This window comes from Nannospalax galili, unplaced genomic scaffold, assembly GCF_000622305.1.
Source record: "Nannospalax galili isolate Female #2095 unplaced genomic scaffold, S.galili_v1.0 scaffold510, whole genome shotgun sequence".
NCBI classification, from domain to species: Eukaryota; Metazoa; Chordata; class Mammalia; order Rodentia; family Spalacidae; genus Nannospalax; species Nannospalax galili.
The window spans coordinates 2,583,739-2,604,527 of NW_008329677.1; the positions used below are offsets into that span (position 1 = coordinate 2,583,739).

Consider the following 20,789-nt stretch of genomic DNA (forward strand, 5'->3'; position numbering starts at 1 on the left):
CAAAGGCCAAAAATGTCAAAAGTATTTGGGAGCTTGTATCTAATCCTTAAATGATTTTAGGGTTACCTCTTCAGAGGGGGGAAGTTAGAGTACCCAAAAGCCCCATAAAAATAAATAAATGAAACAAGAAAAAAAAGAAAAGAAAAAGAAAGAAGTGATGGGGAGATATGGGAGGTGTTGGAAGGGAGGGAATGTCCATGGATTTGATCAAAACACCTTAAATGCATGTATGAAATTCTCAATAAAGTTTTTGTAAAAGTTAAAAATATATATAAAAAATGTTTGGTACAAGGTTGAATGCTTAGGTGTAAAACCTCTGTACATGTGTCAGTCTGCTCAGTGGCCTACGAGTCTGTGAAATGCAAAGACCAGGTTATGCTTTCCATAGCATCCTCCATAGCCTTTGGTACACCTTTTGGCTGGGACACAGTCCAGCTCAGTGTTTACAGTACTTGGAGTGGGCACCATCATCCTCACCAACTGCTCAGAAGGCCTCCACTATTGCTCTTCAAACATCCATAGTCCCCAGACCTTCCTACACTTGACATCCACTTCTATGCACAAGCCTCTAATCAACCTGGGGCTGCTACCTCGTGACCCCCAGAAACACCATGTTCCTCCCATGCCGGAGCCTTTGCTTGTTGGTTGTCTTTGAAACTCCACTCTCCTCTCTTTGCCTCAGTGTAGCAGAGTCTGAGTCTGTCTACTATGGACAAAGGACTTCTCAAGGCTCATGACACCTCTGTGCCCATCATGATGATCCCTCTCGGCTGTCTAAAATCTAGTGACTGGCACTTCACACACGGGGAGCTGAGGCCCAGGCAGGTGCAGAGGCTGAGATGGAGTAGCCTGACCTGTTGCTGGCAAGCTGGATCATCATATCTGCCCTTCTCTTTCTTCTTTCCTTCTCCTTGCCTCCCTCACTCAAACATCTTCCTGGCTTGACCTTTAAAGTATGTAAGACTGAATGGGAATCCATGCCCTAAGTATGATTTGTTGAGCAATGTGAATGTCTTTCTGAAACCATCTTTCACCAATGTTGAAAACAACATCCCTTTGAGCTTTTCCGCCTGGCCCCAGCCTTAGTCCGGGAGCAAGCACTATACAACATATCACTCCAAGGAAATTGGGAAAAGCAAAGGTGGTACAGAGAGTGCTGGCCAGGAAAGTCCACTAGGCCACAATAGATAGACCAGCATCATGTCCCCTGATCCTGTAAAGAACGGAATTCCAGAGAGGGCTCATCAGTTTCTCAGCATACATAAACATATAGGATCTCCAAGTAGATACCAAGTCTGTCCTCATCTCACCTACATCCATAGGCATACCTATGATTAGCTCAGTGACTAGAATCACTTAAAGCACATGGTTCTGCACTTCTAGAGACAGATGTGCGGTATGGTACTGTTTCTTGTCAGACCGACTTGGCTCTTCAGTCTGGACTGTGGTGGGAACAAGGAGAGTTCAAAAAAAAGAAGTCCTTCTGCATGCACCCCTCCCCCACAGCTGCGAACCCTAGAGATGGCAGTAGTTCTGACAAAACTGTTATAAGCTGGTCTCTGGCATACAAAGATGAATCATCTTCATAAAGGCATCTGTGTCACTGTGCTGTGCATCTCAGACTTCACTTTCCTTAACCTGCTGTCACCACACAGAGGAACCTATTTCCAAGACCTCACTCAGTAGAGTTTCTGTGGAATGCTTACTTATTTGTAAGTAAAAACATGAACAAACTTCCAGGGCTTAGAAGAAGCTGCTTATTTTAACAGTCCTTTGGGTGTGATTTCCAGACCAGCATCCTCAGCATCACTGGAGAACTTACTAGAAATACAGATTCTGACTGCCATCCCCCTTGTTCTCTAGTATGTACTGAATTAGATGCTGTGGGTGAAGGAAGAAAGGGCCTTAAGGTTTGATGACCACTGGAATTCCAGGCGGAAGATGTGTCTGGTAGAGTTACTTTTTGGAAATTTGGATTATGGGGGTCTGGAGAGATGGTTCAGCACTAAGAGGACTGGATGCCTTTGCAGACAACTCAGATTCAGTTCCCAGCACCCTTATGGTGGTTAACAACCATCTATAACTTCAGTTCCAGGGGATCCAATGCCCTTCTCTGCCCTCTGCAGGCATTGTATGCATGGGTACACTTATGTACAGGTAGGCAACACACTCATTGACATGAAATAAAAATAAACAAAATTTTAAAACTTGGATTATGATTAAAAATAGTGACTAAATATATGAAAAGCAAAGCCTGCAGATAAAGAGATAAATTTCAGAGCAGAGATGAAAGTGTCAAGAGTGAAAGCTTTAGAGATAGGGTGAATAGCTGAACACTTTAAATAACATTACATTGTGTGCATGTGTGTGCATAGACATGTATGTGCATGTATGGGTGCACATGGCATGTTGCACATGTGGAGATCAGAGAACAACTTGCTGGAATCAGTTCTTTCCTGCCACCATGTGGGACCCGAGGACAGAACTCAAGTCATCAGGCTTGGCAACCATCTTGCCAGCCCTTGAGTAACTTTTGAACTTGCTGTTCTGCCTGGCATTCACTGTGATGATATGTAATACTCTTTCCCGATCTCTCTGTTCAGGTCTTTCACCCCAGGGCCTGTAGCACCTCGACCCATGCATTTGTGTAATAAATAGAAAGGAAAGTATAAAGGAGGCAAGTAGTGGTGGTGGGGTTCTTACCCTGGGAGGACCCCAAAGATCAAAGGAGGGTGGAAATGGAGGAAGGAAAGATAGGAGAAGTGATAGGGAGTAAGAAACAGCAGCATTGAAAAAGAGGGAAATATGGGGCTGAAGAGATGGCTCAGGAGTTAAAGGTATTGGCTGCTCTTGTAGAAGACCTGAGTTCGGTTCCCAGCACCCACACGATGGCCACCAACCGTTCATAACTCCAGTTCCATGGGATCCAACACTCTCTTCTGACCTCGGTGGGCATTACATGACACAAGTATACTTGCATACATGCAGGCAATACATTCATACACATAAAATAAAATTAGTAAATAAATTTTTTTTTTTAAAAAAGAAAAAAGGCAAAAGGAAACTGGGGAAGAAAAGCAAAGCAGAGCTGGCCCTCCATACCTGAGGGTTTCGACCGCAGATTCAAATGATGGGAGACCGAAAGTGTCTGAAAAAAAATTTGCTTCTGCATGGACCATGCAGCTTTCTGTCTTGCCATGACTCCCTAAACACACAGTACAACAGCTATCTACACAGGCCTTAGGTCATGGTGGTAACTTAAAGTACACAAGAGTATCTGCATGGGTTGTTTGCGAACACTGTAGCATATCACATACATTTTACAAGCTTGAGAACCCACGGATTATGGTCCCCCAGGGCATCCTAGAAGCAGCCCCCACGGACACTCAGGGGTTATGGCCTACGGTAGTGGGGAAAGGCTGGTGGTATGGATTAAAGTCTCCCATCTACTGGGGTATGAAATGTTATGCAGACTGAATGAGGTTTTGTACTTACACCCTTCTTTCTCAAGAAGGTCCTTGCATCTAAAGAGGCTAGACTACTCCAGTGCCCCACCCCAGGTCTCTCTCTCTGGCACAGAGAATGTGCTCTACATACCTCACAGATCTTTTCCAAGGATGGAACGAAGAAGTCATCACACACAATGGCCAGGGCATAGAACATGTACATGGCCTGGAAGAGAGGAGAGAAAGAGTTAGAGTCAGACCAAGCCAAGGGGAGCAGGTGTCTCAGTTTCTGCTTCAATTATGTCCTCTGTTCTCATGAATTAAACTTCTGACTCAGTGTAAGGACAGGATCATTACAACGCCAAGCCTTCTGTGACCTGGCCCTAGCTTCCTCTCTGGCCTCACTGCCTACCACTCGCCTCTTGCCTACCTTCTCATTCCCCAAGCAGACCACGGACACCACCTTCAGGGACCTGCATTTGCTGTTCCTTCTGCCCAGAGCACTCTTGCCCTCGGATATCCCATTGGCTCCCTCCATCATGCTTTTCAAATGTCAACCTAACTCCTCACCCACACTTTCCTCTCTACTCACTTTTCTCGCCTTTTTGTGTATGTGTAAATTACAAGTTAAATCTATTAGTCTGTTGCCAGTCTCTAGCACCAGAAGTTCATGAGGATATGAACTATATTTTATAATTACTGTTGCATTATCAGAATCAGTCCATGGCTGGCATGAAAGTGTAAGTAGATGGCCATGTCCAAGTGAATGTGCTCCCTGCTCAGTCCCTGCAGGATAGCCTGTGCAAAGTTGCTTCCACATTTTGGTCAGCTGTCAACACAGCATTATCTAGAATTTCTCCTTCAAGTCAGTTGTCTTTTTTACTTTATTCAGTGTGTCCTCTCTAAGGAATGATAACTTATTTGGATTTCAGTGTTGTTGACCCCCAACATTCATCCCTTACTTCTTAAGGGGACCCTAGTGCCTTCAAATAGTCACAGTGCCCCAGGTGGAAGGTGTCCCACCTTTCTTCAGGAATAATTAGTAATTGGCCAACTAGTGTATAGTATTCCTAGTAGTAATAGCTACTGGTTCAAAGGTGGACATATGACTTAGATTGACTCAATCAGATATCAGTAATTATGAACTTTGCCAAAGAAAGCTATTTCTCCATCTCTATTGGTAGCTGTGGACAGGAAGCTTGGGATTTTAATTGCCATCAGCAGCTACATTGACTGAAAGATAGACTTGGAATGAAGACCTTCAGTTGGAAAGCAGCAGAGTCCTTAATGACCTCATATGTCACTGATCATATGGCATTAGAACTTTTAGAATTCATAACATACCACTAGTTCTGTTGGGTCCAGTTTCATTTGGAGTTTCCCTGTTACTTGTAGCCCAGAGTATTTACCAGCATTTTCACTAGTGGATGCATAACTGGATTCCCAGCATATTTTCCTATTGATAACTACTCCACAGCATGGGCCCCCAGTCATACACCCCCCCTGCTCCTCATCATAGGGCACAAGCACAAGACTCAGGCCAGCCACCAGAACATCTCATTCTTTGTTACACAGTGACAGGTGGGTAGAAGTTCTGTTTAAGAGGCCAAGTAGAGATTGATAGAGAGCATAAATACCCCTTGAGCTGCAGCTACTGGGGGTAGTGGTCATATAGAGAGAGCTTGCTTAATGATGTGCACACTGTAAGAAGCTGAACCAAGAGATGTCAGAGAGAGAGAGAGAGAGAGAGAGAGAGAGAGAGAGAGAGAGAGAGAGAGAGCCCAATACCATGTGAACTCTGGACTTGGCTGAGACTGAAACGAAGTGGATTTTACAATTCCATGAGCCAATTGTATGCCTTTTGCACTTAGCCTGTTGCATACAACTGCCTTTCATAAGGCCCTCTGCAGCAAACCCAGCAAGAAATGATCTCAAGCTTTTGACTCTTGGCCAGTGCACATTTTGTTCCCTGCCTCCCTTTGTAAGCGTTTGATTCCTTTTCATGTGTTTGGTCTCTTTGAGAAGATAGTAAGATTGTGAAGTATAATGTAACACTCCATTCTGTAGAAATATTACACAAATGCACAAAGTTGTTTCAAAACAGCAGACTATTCTAAATTATCAAAACCTACCAAAATACACCACAGGGGATAGATTATATCAACTATGATTCATCACTCAGTGATATACTGTCAAAGTAGATTATGTAAGTATACATTCAGTGAGGAGAAAATGCATATACAGTACTGTTACATGAAAATGTTCAAAACTACACACAACTTCTTTTATTAAATGGTCTAGTTATATGAGTACATAGTCTCAAACAATTAGCATATAAGTTGGTCATATCATCAATCAAAATAATAATCATGTTTTTTCTTAGAATAAATATATCTGTGTTTTATAATTATTACCCATATTTTCTAATTTCCAGCCTATATTTTCATTTCTTGTGTGATTTTTGTAGATGGCAGGAAATTTAGAGGTAAACGTTTTATTCTGTGCTAACCTCTCAGGAGCCAGGAAGCAAGGCTCAGAGAGAAGATTTTTTAAATAAATATTTTATTTATTATTTTTATTTTATGTGTATGCGTGTATTGCCTGTATGTGTATGAGTGCATCCGTGTCGTGCAATGCTCGGGGGTCAGAAGAGGGCTTCGGATTCCCCTGGAACTGGAGTTAAAGATGGTTCGTAGCTGCCATGTGGGTGCTGGGAATCAAAAAGTTTTAAAAAATAACATTTTATAGATTGATATATTCATAATCTGTGCAAAATATTCTGCTCATGTTGTTTTTGAGGCTATCAATTAAAAATAATTAATGCTGTATCATACAGCTCTGTGGATAAGCCAGAAAATACATTCCCAAATTGTAATCAACTCAAACTCTCTTTAGCTATATGACTTGGCTGATCCAATAATGTGCAGGTTTTAACATTATCCTTGAAAGGACATCCAAATTAAGTAATTGAAATATAGAGCAACACATCTGTGGATTAACCAAGATCTAAATAAACTGTCTATCACTGTCACAGTCAACTTACTGGAGCAGCTGGTGCTGCTTAGAAGTCCACACACCCTCTCAGCAAGAGCATGTTCCCATATTAAGTATTGATCTTGTTTCAAGACATGAAGCCCCATCCAATACTGTAACACCAGTGCTTGGGCTTGGATGAGAAATGAACAGATCTGTTAAGCTCTCCATGCTTTCGAGGGTTGATGACTACGGAAAGCCATATTGATTTCTGTGGACAAAGCAGGATGAGGTGGGTTGGGGATACCTACTGTCAATCAGACACCTTACAATAAAGCACATTAGGGGACTCTATGAAGCCTGAAAAGTAACTGGAAGCACCTCGTCTGCTGTAGGGCACCTTCTGGCATCTGGGGGGCGCGGGGCTGATTCTATAATCACAATTCCCTTTCCTGTAGCTCTCTTCCATGAAACTCACTGCAGAACAGGTTTTCATTAAAAAAAATGTCCAAACTAAAAAATAAAAGAACCAAACAAAGGCTCAAAGTCCAAATGTAAGCTGTAGCTCTTCCACGGGAAGCATGGCATCTATGGGACTGTCCACACAACTGGCATAAATATTTGCAGAAGACTAATGCAGTTTCAGATTCATTTGCCCAATCCTATATCTCTAAAGGATATAAGATATCATTGAAGGGAAGAATAATAATATTTGCCACTGTTTGCTGAGCCAGAAATACCAGGCACATTCACGTTCCTATGCATGAACTATCTCGTTTAGTTCTTCCAGTACTTGTGAGAAGCAGGCAGTTCCTAGGTTCATCTCTGTAGCAACTCAGGGACACAAGGCAAGAGAACAGCAGAGCTCAGGTTGAACCATAGGACTCTGTCCACCCTTCATGGAGCTTAGCTCTCTTTACACTAGTCGTATCTCATTTGTGATAACTTTGACACTTTTTACAATTTCCAGCTTACCTTCTGGTTTTCTGTCTTCTCAACTCCACAAAAGGAGAGACATTTTTAAGAATCCCAGCTGTTTACATTGGGGCTGCCTATCAGAAGTCACTGATATTCTTTGCTAATATTTCTTTTACAAGGCATGCTGCAAAATACTAGACAGAGTTGAAATCTGAACAAGTCAATGTGACACTTGTAGTGGACATGGTGAGGGGGTATCCACAAAAGTAGGGGGTGGTCTTTGAAGCTTTAGTTCAAGTATTATTACCCCAGGGTTTTTCTTCCATGGGACATTCAGAGTCCTCAGAGTGGGAGTCTGCACGTAGGCACTGATTGTGTGAAGCCTGGGGTAAGAAGCATGGCTTTTGCTTGTGTATCTGGCTTCTTTTCTTGAATGAGAGCTCTATTCTTCATACATTTGTATCCATCCTGTTCTAGGGTGGGCTGATACAGAGTTATTTCTGTGAAGTGAATGGATCCCGAGAAGGATGATCTTCACAGCAGAGCAAAAATTAGACCTAGCAAAAGAAATGTCTGAAGTCTAGGACGATGCCCAGGAGAGGTGCTAGCACTGACATCAAATCTCAGATGTGACACTTCCATGTTGTATGACTTTGACTGACTTTTCTTACCTCTTGTAGCCTCCATCATGGGACTAATCAAAGTGCCGTGTAGGTGGCTTACAGGATTGTTGTAGAAAGTCATGAAAATAAATGGGCAAAGGGGCCTGGATACAACAATGTACTTTATACAGTCATCACTGTTACAACAGCAGCATGCCATGGGGACATGGCCAAGCTGACAGGCTGGCCTAAAAGACACACAGAACAGTGCTCTTTCCTTTCAGTTGTTCTCACCAAGGCAGTCAGAGATCAAATGACAAGCAGCTAACTCTCCAATACAGACACAGTTGTGACAGTCCCAGCCCAGACCAAGTTCACCAGATCAGTTAAAACCCAAAGACATTTGAGCCAAGTAATTGCTGTTGTATGTGGCAACCTGAAGTCGACAGAGATAGCCAAGGCAACAAAGAGAGTCACAGGGAATGCAAAATCATGAATGGCTATCAAGAAAGCAGACTTTAAAATTTCCTGAGACAAAACGGCAAAGTAGAACTTCTAAAGGTCGTCAGGACCATAGGCTCTCCTCTCAGCTGAAGTAATCTTCATATGCCTAAAGTTTTGCTATTCAGAGAGCATCAGAGAAAATAATTCCTTTCTGAAGTCAAATCATAGGATTTGAAGAGTAATTTATTTATTAATTCAGCAGTATTGTGTGGGCATCAACTCAAAGTCAGATGCTCTGGATTTAGTAAGACACTGTCCTTGGGCAAATAATAACTTGAGGTCTAGTTTGGAGAACTTATGATAGGTGCCTGTCCTAAACTCAAGGTGAGAGGATCCTAGGGTGGAGTTTGTGGAGTTTTTCTTTCTTGTTTCTTTCCCTTTTTTTTTTTAGACAGAGTCTCACTATGTAGCTCTGGCTGGCCCGAAACTCATTATGTAGACCAGCTTGACCTTGAACTCACAGAGTTCACAGAGTTCTGCCTGCCTTTAGAGTGCTGGGATTAAAGAAGTGCGGTGCCCCCTAGCTCATTCCTTTTTTTTTCCCTTTTTTCTTGTCTTGCAACTATAACTCCAATGTTGTCTGGAGCAGGAATAACTTTAGCTTTTCTAGTGTCCCTGGAATTAGCCTCGGCCATATGACACAGTTCTGGCCATGAGAATAAGACAGAGATCAAACTCAAGTCATCTTTCTTCCTGCCTTCATTTTTGATTGGATGTCTGGAATGGCAACAGCCACTGTATGACTTTGAGGTCACAAGGATCTACACCAACATGGTAAGGGTAGATAAGACCCAAGGTCACCAGTTTCCATGCCTGAAATCATCTCCTCTGTATTTCTTACTGCATGAGAAACAGAACCCCAATTTGTTTCAATTCCCATTAATTGAGGTTTCCATTCTTACAGCCACGTGCCTCTCTAACTTACATGGGGCACAGACGTTCTGTTGGACAGAGGTGGTGCGTGAAGAACTCACAGAACAGGTAGCTCATGAACCGAGAATTTGAAATGTAAGCGTTATCTCATCAGGCAATTTTAGAGGTTGACTGGGACTAATAGAACCAGAGAACTGGGAGCTAGAGAGATGGCTTAGTGGTAAGACCCCTTGCAATGCAAGCATGAGGACCTAAGTTCAGATCCAAGCCCTCATTTAAAGAGACTTTGTGTGTGCTTATATCCCTAGTGATCTCAGGGTAAGAGGAAGGCAAAGAGGAGTCAAGAGGATCACTGGTCCTCGCTGGTAACCAACCTAGATGCAAGTTCAGTAAGAAACCAGTCTCAAGGGATAAGGTAGAGACTGATTAAGTAGGTCACTTGACATCCTCCTCTGGCCTCTATGCAGGCGTACAGGCACTAATACCTACACATACATGTGCACATATATCACACGTGTATGCACACACTCACATACACATACAACCCCTGCCCCCAACAACAACAACAACAACAACAACAAAAACCCAGAAAACTTTGGCTTTAGTGGTTAAACTAAAAAAAAAAAACTATGACAACAAGAACTATTGTGGCCTTTGACTTAATGCAGGTGAACAGGCTGTAGCTGAAATGTTGATATCTGTAAGTGCTTCATGGGGAAAATGTATTTGAGCAGCACGACTTTAACCCTGCTGTTTTATGTGGCATTGACAGTCACCAGATTTCACAGATAATTTCTTTTTACTACATCATCTGCCCTCCTGTCTCTTTCATTTCCATGAATGAAGTGCTGGGGAACACTTCTTAGGGAAGGTCTGCAGAACTCTTGCCTGGATGGAAACTGCTCTAAATCTCTCAGGGAATGTGGCTTAATTAATAATAATAATAAAAAAAACAGAACATCTTTTTCTTCCTCGTTTACATCATTTCAAGTATTCCTAGGGTTGGGACTTGAAAAATAAATGTATTTCTTTAAAAGCATTTTTCTTGAGTTTGAAAAGATGGCTCGGTCAGAAAACAGCCTGCCATGCAAGCATGAGGATCTGAGTTCAGATGCCCTCCACCCACATAAAGGCTGGGCATGGCCATGGAGACAGCTGGATCCTTGGAGCTCACTGACCCACCAGGCTTGTCAAGTCAGTAAGCTCCAGGTTCAGCGAGAGACCTTGTCTCTATTAAAATAAGGTAGAGAAGGATCAATAAAGATACCTGACATTGACCTCTGGCTTTCACATGTTTGCCTACACATGTGTGTTGGGGGACCCTGCTGCTAAGGTTGTGGTCCTCCATGTCTGCATAGCTCTAAGGGGCTTGGCGCTATATGGAAGGACTCCCTTTCTCAGTGGGGGCCTCCTGCTCTCTTCCTGACTTACCTGGAAAATGCCGCCAAGCAGGGATGCCTGACCTTATTTGGAACATGACCTTTGGCACAGTTACCTGGAGTAAAAACTACACCCAGGTTTTTTCTATATGATAATTAAGCATTGCCCCATAGTCGGATGATAGGATCCCTCTACAACATGTAAATAAAGCATACTATGAGCACCTATCAGCTGAAGCTTTGGCTGCTGCTTCCACACTATATTTTCCCTGACCCCCACTGAATAAACGGAGCTGTTTTTCACTGAGTCTGGAACTGTTTCACTGAGTCTGGAGCTGTATCACTGAATCTGACTCCCTGGAAGGGCTTTCTTCTGTCAGTGCTCACTGGCCATCCTGACCCCATTCATCGCTTCTGCTCCCTTTGTCCTCGTGGACCAGTGGCCAATGACCCATGAGGGGAGGGAGAGACCCCACAATGTGCATGCCTATACATGCATGCACATTCACCCATATGAACATGCGCATATACCACATGCATGAAAAATAAACAAATAAATGGAATCTATTTTTCTTTACAGGTTTTGTATCTCTTGGTCCCCAAGCAGCAATGGAAATGACCCTGTTCCCACTCTTCTAAAACTTAACTTTTTATTGAAGTTTTGCGATCTTTATACAATATAGTTTGATGGTATTTAGATTCTTCTCCCCCGTCTGCACCTCTCATTACTCTCTTTCCCAATTAAATGTATATATAACTTGGTCTATAGAGTTTGATTTGTGTCCCCAAATGTCCTTCAGTATGGGTCCATCCACTGGGCCCACCATGATCCCATCCTTGTAAGAGACTGTATCTCCCCTCCCAGCAGCCATCAACTGCCAAATGTTCCCTATGTTGGGCTGGGGTTTCTTAACCACTTCCTCATGTCTATGCTGGGATTTTGTCTGGTTTGAGTTTGCATAGGACTTATGTATGCTGCCACCATTGTTGTGAGTTCATATGAGTAACTGGCCAGCTGCCTCGAAGACTCTGTTTGCTTGTCGTCTGTGCCCACTCTTGGTTCTGCTCAGAACGACACTGCTCTTCTAGAGATCTTCACAGACCCTATTCACCACAGGGAGACAGGCTTAGCCTCACAGTGCAGGTCAGGGTTCCAAACAAGAGGGACAGGGAAGGGGAGTATAACTGATGGTTGTTGGTTTTGTCAGCTGGCATTGTGAAGGTCTTTAGGGCCACTGCAGGGACTTGGATTCTAAAGGAAAGGATTATAAGTGAATAAACCTGCTCATTAGCAAAAATTCCATGATTATTTCACTTTAAAGAAGTATCAATATGCCTAGATGTCAGCTGGGATTGTAGCTCAATGGTGGAGAATTTGCCTGGCATGCACAAGGCTCAATTTCAAACCTGAGCACTACAATACACAATGAATAAACAAGCAAATACATATCAAAATGCCAGTTGTAGCTGAGGATATTCAGTGTTACGATATTGGGAGTCACCACTTTGGAACTGTGGAGGTAAAAGATTTGCCATCTCTGGGGAAGTATTTCAGTGGAGGAAGAACTTTCTAGAAAACTCATGTTCTTTTGCTTCCTTCTATCTCCTCTCTCTCCTCTTATTCCACATGACTTTTACATGCTGTCCACACCCTCAACTGTGAGCCTTTGTGTCCCTGAGGAAGGCATTCACTTTCTTGGCTGGCAGTGTTCTTGGTAACTATTATTGCACCTGCTCAAAAGCCACTGAAGGAAGACCCGGGAACAGGTGTGTGTGGCCGGGCTGGTGCAGATGGTGACGGGTCTACATGGTACTCTAAATGGGGCAGCCACACTCTCTCCATGTACCCTAACAATCTGTAGGTGGGGATGCTGGGTGCCTTCCATCCTTGCAGTTGGGAACTCAGGCACAGGGAAATTCAGGGACTTGGCTGAGGCCACATAGTTAGCATGTGGCAGAGGCAGGGTTTGAACCCAGGCCACTCCCCTCTTAGCTGATGCTCTTTATCATCAGGTCACAGGGCATCCCACGAAGAGGTCTGTCTGCTTTCTATGGTAGGAGATCTGCTTCTGTCACTCCTTCCTGACTTCAAATCCCTTCTGTGGAGATCTCCTACAAGATGGGGCCTTAAATTGGGTCTGTAAGCGCCCAACTCCCCAAGTGGCATTTAGAGTTGAGTTTGCTGGTTTGGAAAACTCTTCTTACAGAAGCTCTGCAAAACTCTTGCCTATGTGGAAACTGCTTTAAATCTCTCAGGGAATGTGGCTTAACTAGATCTTCTGGTTGACCTGATATGATTTTGACTATGTTTTTTTTCATTTTTAATTATTTTTTTTCTCGATTAGCATGTTTAATATAAGATAAAATGTGATTGTGAGTGTGTGTGTGTGTGTGTGTGTGTGTGTGTGTGTGTTTTACTCGGCTTACTAGTATAAGGCAGGCAAGTGCTCTATCAAGCCCCAATATGATATTTTGATTCATGTATACACTGGGTGATGATTACCTTGGGATTATTAGCATATCTATCACATTAAGCTTTTATCATTTCTTCTGATGAATACATTCAAAATGCTCTCTCTTATCTTGAGATATACAGTGCATCATTGATCATTCTGTTGACCCTGCTGTGCCATTTCTTCATTAAGTTCTCACTGTATTCAGCATTTCCCTCTTCTATAAATGTAGGCACTAAGCCACATTAGAATAGCAATGACTGGAGATAGGCCCTCAGTGGAAGTCTTAGATCATTTCTATCATACTACTGGTATAGCAGAGGCTTTAAACTGTCATCTATACTTACCACTCCTTCAAAACCAGGTTGTTACCGTATTACTGTGTAATGTATACCAAAGTCCCCAGAAAAGGCACACAAAATGAGGGCTCCCAGGGGCTGGAGAGATGGTTCAGAGGTTAAGAACACTGGTTGTTCTTGCAGAAGGCCCGGGTTCTAATCCCAGCACGCACATGGCAGCTAACAACTGTCTGTAACTCCAGTTCCAGGGGATCTGACAGCCTCTTCTGATCTCCGTGGGCATTGCATGACACGGGTGCACTTACATTCAGGCAATACATGCATGCACATAAAATAAAAATAAATAAAATTTTTTAAAAATTAGGGTTCCTGAGCCTTGATTCTAGAAGATCTGGTTTATCAGATCTGAGCTGAGACCCAGAATCTGCATTTCTAACCAGCATCAGGTGGTTTTAATATAGAGAGTTCAAGGGAAGAAACATACTGTGAAGGACTCTGGTCCTGTAGAAGCCTTCAGGACTCTTCCTGTTATTATAGACCTGCTGTAAACCCCCTTCTTGCACTCATTCCGCTTGGGCAACTCTGTTCCTGCTTCTTACACCTTCAGGTCAAAGGAGGCAAGAGCTTCCCACAGTTTCAAGTTCTGGGCACCCAAACAAACTTCTGTTCCCCTAACCCTGCCAGGAGTAAGCAGGGATGAAATGCTCGACATCTCCCATCCCATCTCTTTCCTCTCATTCTGTCTCTTACTAGTTAGGCTGGGAACCAGGGGCAAAGGAACCCTGGGGAAAGTTCTTTAGGGCGAGTCTTTCAGTGAAGAGCAGGAAAGAGAAAAGGATACAGTGGGGATGGGAAATAGCAGAGGGAACCACTGTGGAAGCCTTGGGTAAGGGGAGAGGGGAGAAGGGAAACATAGAGGACAGAGGAGAACCTTGAGAGCAGAAGAAAGAGAGACGAGAACACATCTTAGGTCTAACGATCTTACATCCATGACTATATGAGTCTTTAATCACTTCTTTGTCCTATTGTCTTTCCAGATGATTCCAGGAAAGAAGAATCAACTCCACTGCTGCTGAGAGAGTGAACTTCACTGAAGTAGTCTATGTGTATGCCAGGTCTATATTCAGGCCCACGGTATGTGAATTTGAAAAGGGCAGACATGTAGGGTAGTTCTGCTTACTTCTGTATCCCAAAGACTAGAAGAGTACTAAGCACAATTTCTGGACTATTTTTTTCAATGAATGAATGTGAATGAATGAACAAATGATCAAACCAAGTCTTTCAATAAGGCTGGACCAGTGTTTGACATGCACCAGTTCATTTTATCTTACAATAACACATATCCAGAAGTTGGGTCAACAGAATCTCCACTTTATAGATGAGTAAACTGAGGTTTGAAGTGAATAAGAAAATACCCTATTTGTAGAGTCATTGCTGACACAAATCTAGTGTTGCAAGACTTCAAAGTCCCTAATCTGAATCCCACAACCCCCATTCCCAGTAGACTCAAGCTAATGAGGATGGAGAATTCACTTCCTGTTCAGCAGCCACTCAATCTGTACATTTATGGGCCATTTAGAATAAAAGGTTATTGGTCCTCAAGTGGTAAGACTCAATTCAAGGAAAAGATATCTGGCTGCCTAGAAGCAACCTTGGTTGAGTTTTCCAGGAGCACATATGCAGATGTGGATCCATACACATTAGGGGAACCAGTAAAGTAGGAACAAGGCAGGATTGACAATGGGAAGAGGCCAAGCAGTGATGAGACCACCAGGGGACACCACAGCCTGAGCACAACCTTGCACCAAACTCTGGAGTTCAGATTGCACCAGAGAATCTTTGTTGCTTTAAGACCAAATAGCCTGCACCGGTCATTCACAGGCTACTGAGCGCTCTCAGAAAATGCAAATTCCCAGACACTGTCCACTGTCAGTGAATCTCAGAGAAGTGCCATGAGTAGACCAACATAGCTCTTTTAGCATCACAAGGGGGATCCATCAGCAACAGAGCACACAAGAGCTAATGGACATGCACACAAACCAGGGGAGAGCATTCATGAGGACCTGGTGGGCACTGCCAATGCTTGCTAAATATGTAACAAGAGTGTTTGATATTAAAGTTAACCATAGAGCCACTGAGGGGAAGGGTACAGTAAGATTATCTGGGGAAGGTGATACATTACATCCAACAAGATGAACAGGCATTAGCACAGCAAAGATGTCAGAAAAGAACTGGCAAAGAACAGCGTGAGTAAAAGCATGGCATCATAAATTAATGTAATTTGTGCTGAAGACTACAAATTATTCACTGTTGCTGGAGAGCACATTGAGAATTAGGAATCAGAGGCAGATGAGGCTTGGAGAGATAGGTAAAGCTGAGTTTAGAGAGGGCCTTCTAGATCGTGCTGGGATAACTAAAAGGATAAGTCCAGACTATATCTTGAATAAGAATCACTGTGCCACCTGCATTGAGGGGGAGGAGAAAGTGTCCTTGAGGAGTGGGAAAGGAAGAAAAAAAGAATTCGAGGAAGCCGGAGAGGTCCTGAGATGTCAACTCAGGCAGCACAGTCAGAGAGTTCTGAAAATTCCATACAAGACTGGCTCACAAGAGGCCTTGTCTACCAATACTGAGGTCTTCTCAGGCTTTTCTTTGAAAATCAGGACTTGATTCTGCCCTAGGGATGTACTATATGTACTAGAAAAAAAAAAAAAAACTTTTCTGGAGGTCTTTGAAATTTCAAAACTTTTCAAGTTGGCAAAAACTTTTTACTTCAAGGCTAAAAGGCCTCTTTCTTTCTTGAAAGTTTATATTAATTATCTGATCCACAGCTTTCAAGGAAAGTCATAACAGGGTAGGATTTTTTTTTTTTTTGTGCCAGGTTTTTTCTAACCCATGGTGCACCATGGCTCCTTTGAAAGATACCAGGCTGTTTAAAGTTATCAAGCTATTTGTATCTTCGCCTTCCTGTCATTCCACTTATTTTTTTGTTGGTTGGTTATTCTCTCTCTGCAATACCATTCTGGGAGCTGGTAGGTACCAGAGATGACCAACTCAAACCAGAATAGGTTGGAGACACTAGCACCCAGGGCACATCTTCAAACCCATATTCTTTAAATATTTATTCAGTACTTACTCAGTGGAGAATGGAGGGCAAACTAATCTTCTATTAATATGCGTACAATGTATATAGAAATAAGGGCACTTACTAATTCATTTCCACCGGCACACATAGTCAATGTTCTAAAACATCTGCACGTTCTCTTATTTTCTGATTTGTCATGGTCTCTAAGTTTCTTCTGTGTTCTTCCTTTAAAAAATATTTTATTTATTATTTATTATTTTATGTGTATGTGTGTATTGCCTGCAAGTATGTGAGTGCACCGTGTCATGCAATGTCGCAGAGGTCAGAAGAGGGCATCTGATTCCCCTGGAACTAGAGTTAAGGACGGTTCATAATCATTCATGTGGGTGCTGAGAGTTGAACCCGGGTCCTCTGCAAGAGCAGTCAGTGCTCTTAATCACTGAACCATGTCTCCAGCCCCTCTTCTGTGTTCTTCCAAGTTGACATCTTCTTGCTAATAAATTCAAGGTTTTAATACCTAGTATTTGGATAGCAAAACAATTTTATCTAACATAGGTAAATACTACACATTGTTCAATTAAAAATTTGGATGGATGGGATGATGAGCACTTATCAAATATACATAACAGATATAACAAAAGCAGGAAAAGTTGTCTTACTATATTCAGGGCACTGCTTGCTTCAGAGAGAGAGAATCAGTGTATTTGTCTTCAGCTGGGTGAGGACTTGTGTCATGCGGAATCCAAGTAAAGTGGCCTCATTATGGCGATGGCTGTAAGCCCCTGTAGACTGGCACCCTGAGCTTGGGTTTAGACAGCTAGCTGGAGGCCATTTCCTAGCTATGTGTTTTTTACTGTGTTCAGCCTAGTCCTACAGGTTGTGCTTGCAATCGTGTTGATGGGCTACACTGGATATCTTCCCTGTTCCTTCCTGTGATGAGTGTAAAGAACTAACAAGCTGGGTGGTGTGAGTGTGGGTCCCTTCTTGGGCCATGTGTGGAAATGAATAAAGTCAACAGACTTGGCTGGTGTGGGGCATAAACTCTGACTTTCACTTTATTACTTACCATCTAGTGCAGCAAATTAAGCCAGACCAACGCTCTCTATTACAGCATTTCCAACTTCACACTTCAATGACAATGCATTAAAATAATGACCAGATAATTACTGTGGACTTTTAACTAGGAGATTCAAACCCTCTCTTGTTAGACAATTAGCTTGGCTGGGCACATGCACTCCTCTTTCTCCTCTGGCTGGTAAACATTGGCTTGAAATTCAGGGGTAGTTTAGGGCAACTAGTATCTCTGTGCAAGTGATGTCTGCACTTGGTATTCCTTCTTCCAATGGTATGTGATCTTAAGAAGCAATAAAGGCTCAAGGGAACGATGCTCTCAGAATGCATTGCTTTAAACCATCTCTGTTGTTAGAGGGACAGTGTGAGATGTTCTTATGGCTAATGAAAAGGACAGACTTGCAGCATTAGGCATCGTGACTGCAAGGCAGAGTGCTAAAATTTAATCAAGCTTTCAGTTACTCAGGGCTCAGACAAAGCAAGAATCAGTGTTGCAAATAGAAACCTGAGCAACTGTCTAAAGGCACACTGAGGTAGAGCACAGAATTCCCCGAAGATAGAAAGGTTACGAAGCCCACTGGAACACAGTGCTATCTTTGAATTTTTACAGTTCTTATCTGAGCTTTACAAAACAGGAGGTGGAAGAGACTTGCTAATTACTGTTGTTCTTCCCACCAGAAGAAGCACAGAGGATACCACAGTCAGGAAACAGGGATCATACAGCCTGGCTCATAGCTCAGGTGTGTGATATGAGGTGAATATTTTAAACATTCTTGGGCTTTGCTTTTTCCTTGTCTGAAAAAAAAATGGGGAAAATAATAATACTTAAATGGTGGCTTTGAAACTAGATAACATGTGCAAAATTCTTAACACAACAGCTAGAAGTCTGTAAGCATTCACAAAAGAGTTAGACAGCATTGCTGCTGGGGGAGGTCACCTTTATTTTAATGAACTTTTTAGAAAAGTAGAGCTCTCTAAATAGAACAGACCCAGTGAAATGTTCATATTCTTCTTTACAGCATCTTGAGGAAAGATTTCCAGGCTCATCACTCCCAGGCTATAGAGGCCACTTCCATGGATGCAACCACATGTGGATGGTTTGCCAAGGAGCTTGGTTTCCTTTTCTTCCTTTGTCTCATGAGTTGTTTCCCATCCAAAGAAATCTAGCCCAAGTTTCACATTCTAACAAACACATGATTTAAGATTCCCCAGTGGTCAATGGAGATGGCCAACTCAGTGATAAAATCCAACCCATCCTGGGATCCAATGTTAATTGCAACTGAAGAGCAGATGGTGACTAAATCTAGGTCCATCTGTTACACATCTGTGGGACTTTTTCCCAGAGGAGAAGACAGAACTGTGGCCAATTTTTTTTTATGTTCCAAGAAAGACTGGACTTTTGCATTGAAGAAACCATCTTACTTGTCATGATAAGATTTTCTCTAATCTACATAACCACAGAAACATTAGGTCAGACATGTAAGCAAAGGAAGATCAGTGGAAGTACCCCAGGAACACAACTTGCTACCACAGCTCAAGATGTTTTCACAGTGAGAGGAGAATGTGGGAATACAATTGGTTTACCAGTTTGTAAAATGATCCTTGCCCCATCCCCTTCCTCTATATATCATTTTTATTATCAAGGAGCTTGAACGGAGAACTTATTTGATTAGATTCTATTACTGCTACTTTTATTAGCTATTTTTAAAAGAACAGACAAAGGGAAAATCTCCCTTTCTTTGAAGCAAACAGACTACTAATTGAGTGAAAGACAAATGTCTGTCATGATTACTGGAGGAAGTGTTGGATCAGTAGGGTCTTTCAGTTGGAGACTTAGAATCCACAGCAGTACTTAATGGACACCATAGGTATCTTTTCTCAGTTAAATATTTTCAGCAAGTTTGTACCAGGCAGGGACAGGGATCTGTGGAACAGCTGTACCTTTTGGCCTGTTTCAGACAATGGACAGCTTCCCACCTCATCTGTGGCTGTTTTCTGCCTAACCCTTCTACTAGTGCTCTGGTATGTTCATCAGTTCATCTTTGGAGAAGTCCAGAAGTGTTCATGTCTTACCAACCTAGGGATAATTATCATCAAACTTAAGTACAAGTCAGCGACCCAGTGTTCATGGCCTTCACTGGGACAAGTTATGGTCTGAAGCGTCCCTCAGAGACTTCTCAATGAGATTAAATCCAGCTGCCCAGTTAGCCAGCGTTATAATTTCCTCTGTTGGCTTCTACTTCCTTCTGTTCTTCATCTCATTTTTCTCACTCTCCTATTTTTGATTCATGGAAATCACATCAAATAAATAACCTTTGCATGGTGGTAAACAGGAGCAGGCTTGTATCAGATCACGAGAGTCGATCACATTTTCAGGAATTTTCCCAGTTATTTGATATAACATTGGTGGTTTAAAATTGACCATGTTGTAAATACACCCTGGAAATTCACAATGACTATTAATTGGGGATTTTATAAATACTTTTTTTAGAAGAGCCAGTTCTTATGTGTTTACTAGAACACCACTTTCTTTGCCCAAGTCCTTGTCTAGAGCTTGCAAACTAAGGATGGGGAGCAAGTAGAGCCAACACATGAGCATTTGGCAGGAACGAAATGAAATTTTCCTGCGTTATTACAAGCATTTCTTCGTGGGTCAAAGATTAATGATGCTAAGTGCACCTAACTGTAGAAGATCATTGGTTCCTAGATTTAGAGTTCAGTGATTAGGTAGATAAATTAAAAAGGAATAAAATGCTAGAAGCTATTGCCACTTGAGAGTCATTCCAAAAGAAAACATATGATAAAATATTTGTGACCTTGAGTTGTACAAAAACTTACTAGATAGAGCACAGACAAGGGAAAATCAAAAAAAAAAAAAAAAAAAAGAATAAAGATTGATAAAACAAATCACATCAAACAAAATAAAGCAATAAAACTAAAACAAAAACCTTTGCTGTTCAAAAAAGCCTACTAAGAAAATGAAAAAGGAAATCCATGATTTGGAGAAAATAGTTGTGAAATATACATCTCATAAAGTACTTATATTCATTATATGTAAACATCAACCATTTCAGAAGAAGAAGAAAACAACCTAATCGAGAGCAAGAAAACATGTGAGCAGACACTTCCTTAAAGAAGATAAACAAATGACTAAGATGCTCATGAAAAGATGTTCAACATCATTAGCTA

The 20,789-nt window shown here is 42.2% G+C and overlaps 1 protein-coding gene across 3 annotated transcripts in view; it reads right to left on the bottom strand.

Annotated features, from left to right (window-relative positions):
* Slc24a3 (solute carrier family 24 member 3) overlaps positions 1–20,789 on the bottom strand; it is a 571,799-nt gene that overhangs the window by 159,447 nt on the left and 391,563 nt on the right. For all 3 annotated transcript variants that reach the window (XM_008841377.3, XM_029567633.1, XM_029567635.1), the window contains exon 4: positions 3,598–3,672. In XM_008841377.3, the coding sequence (XP_008839599.1) occupies positions 3,598–3,672 (75 nt within the window). The remainder of the gene's footprint in view (positions 1–3,597; positions 3,673–20,789) is intronic.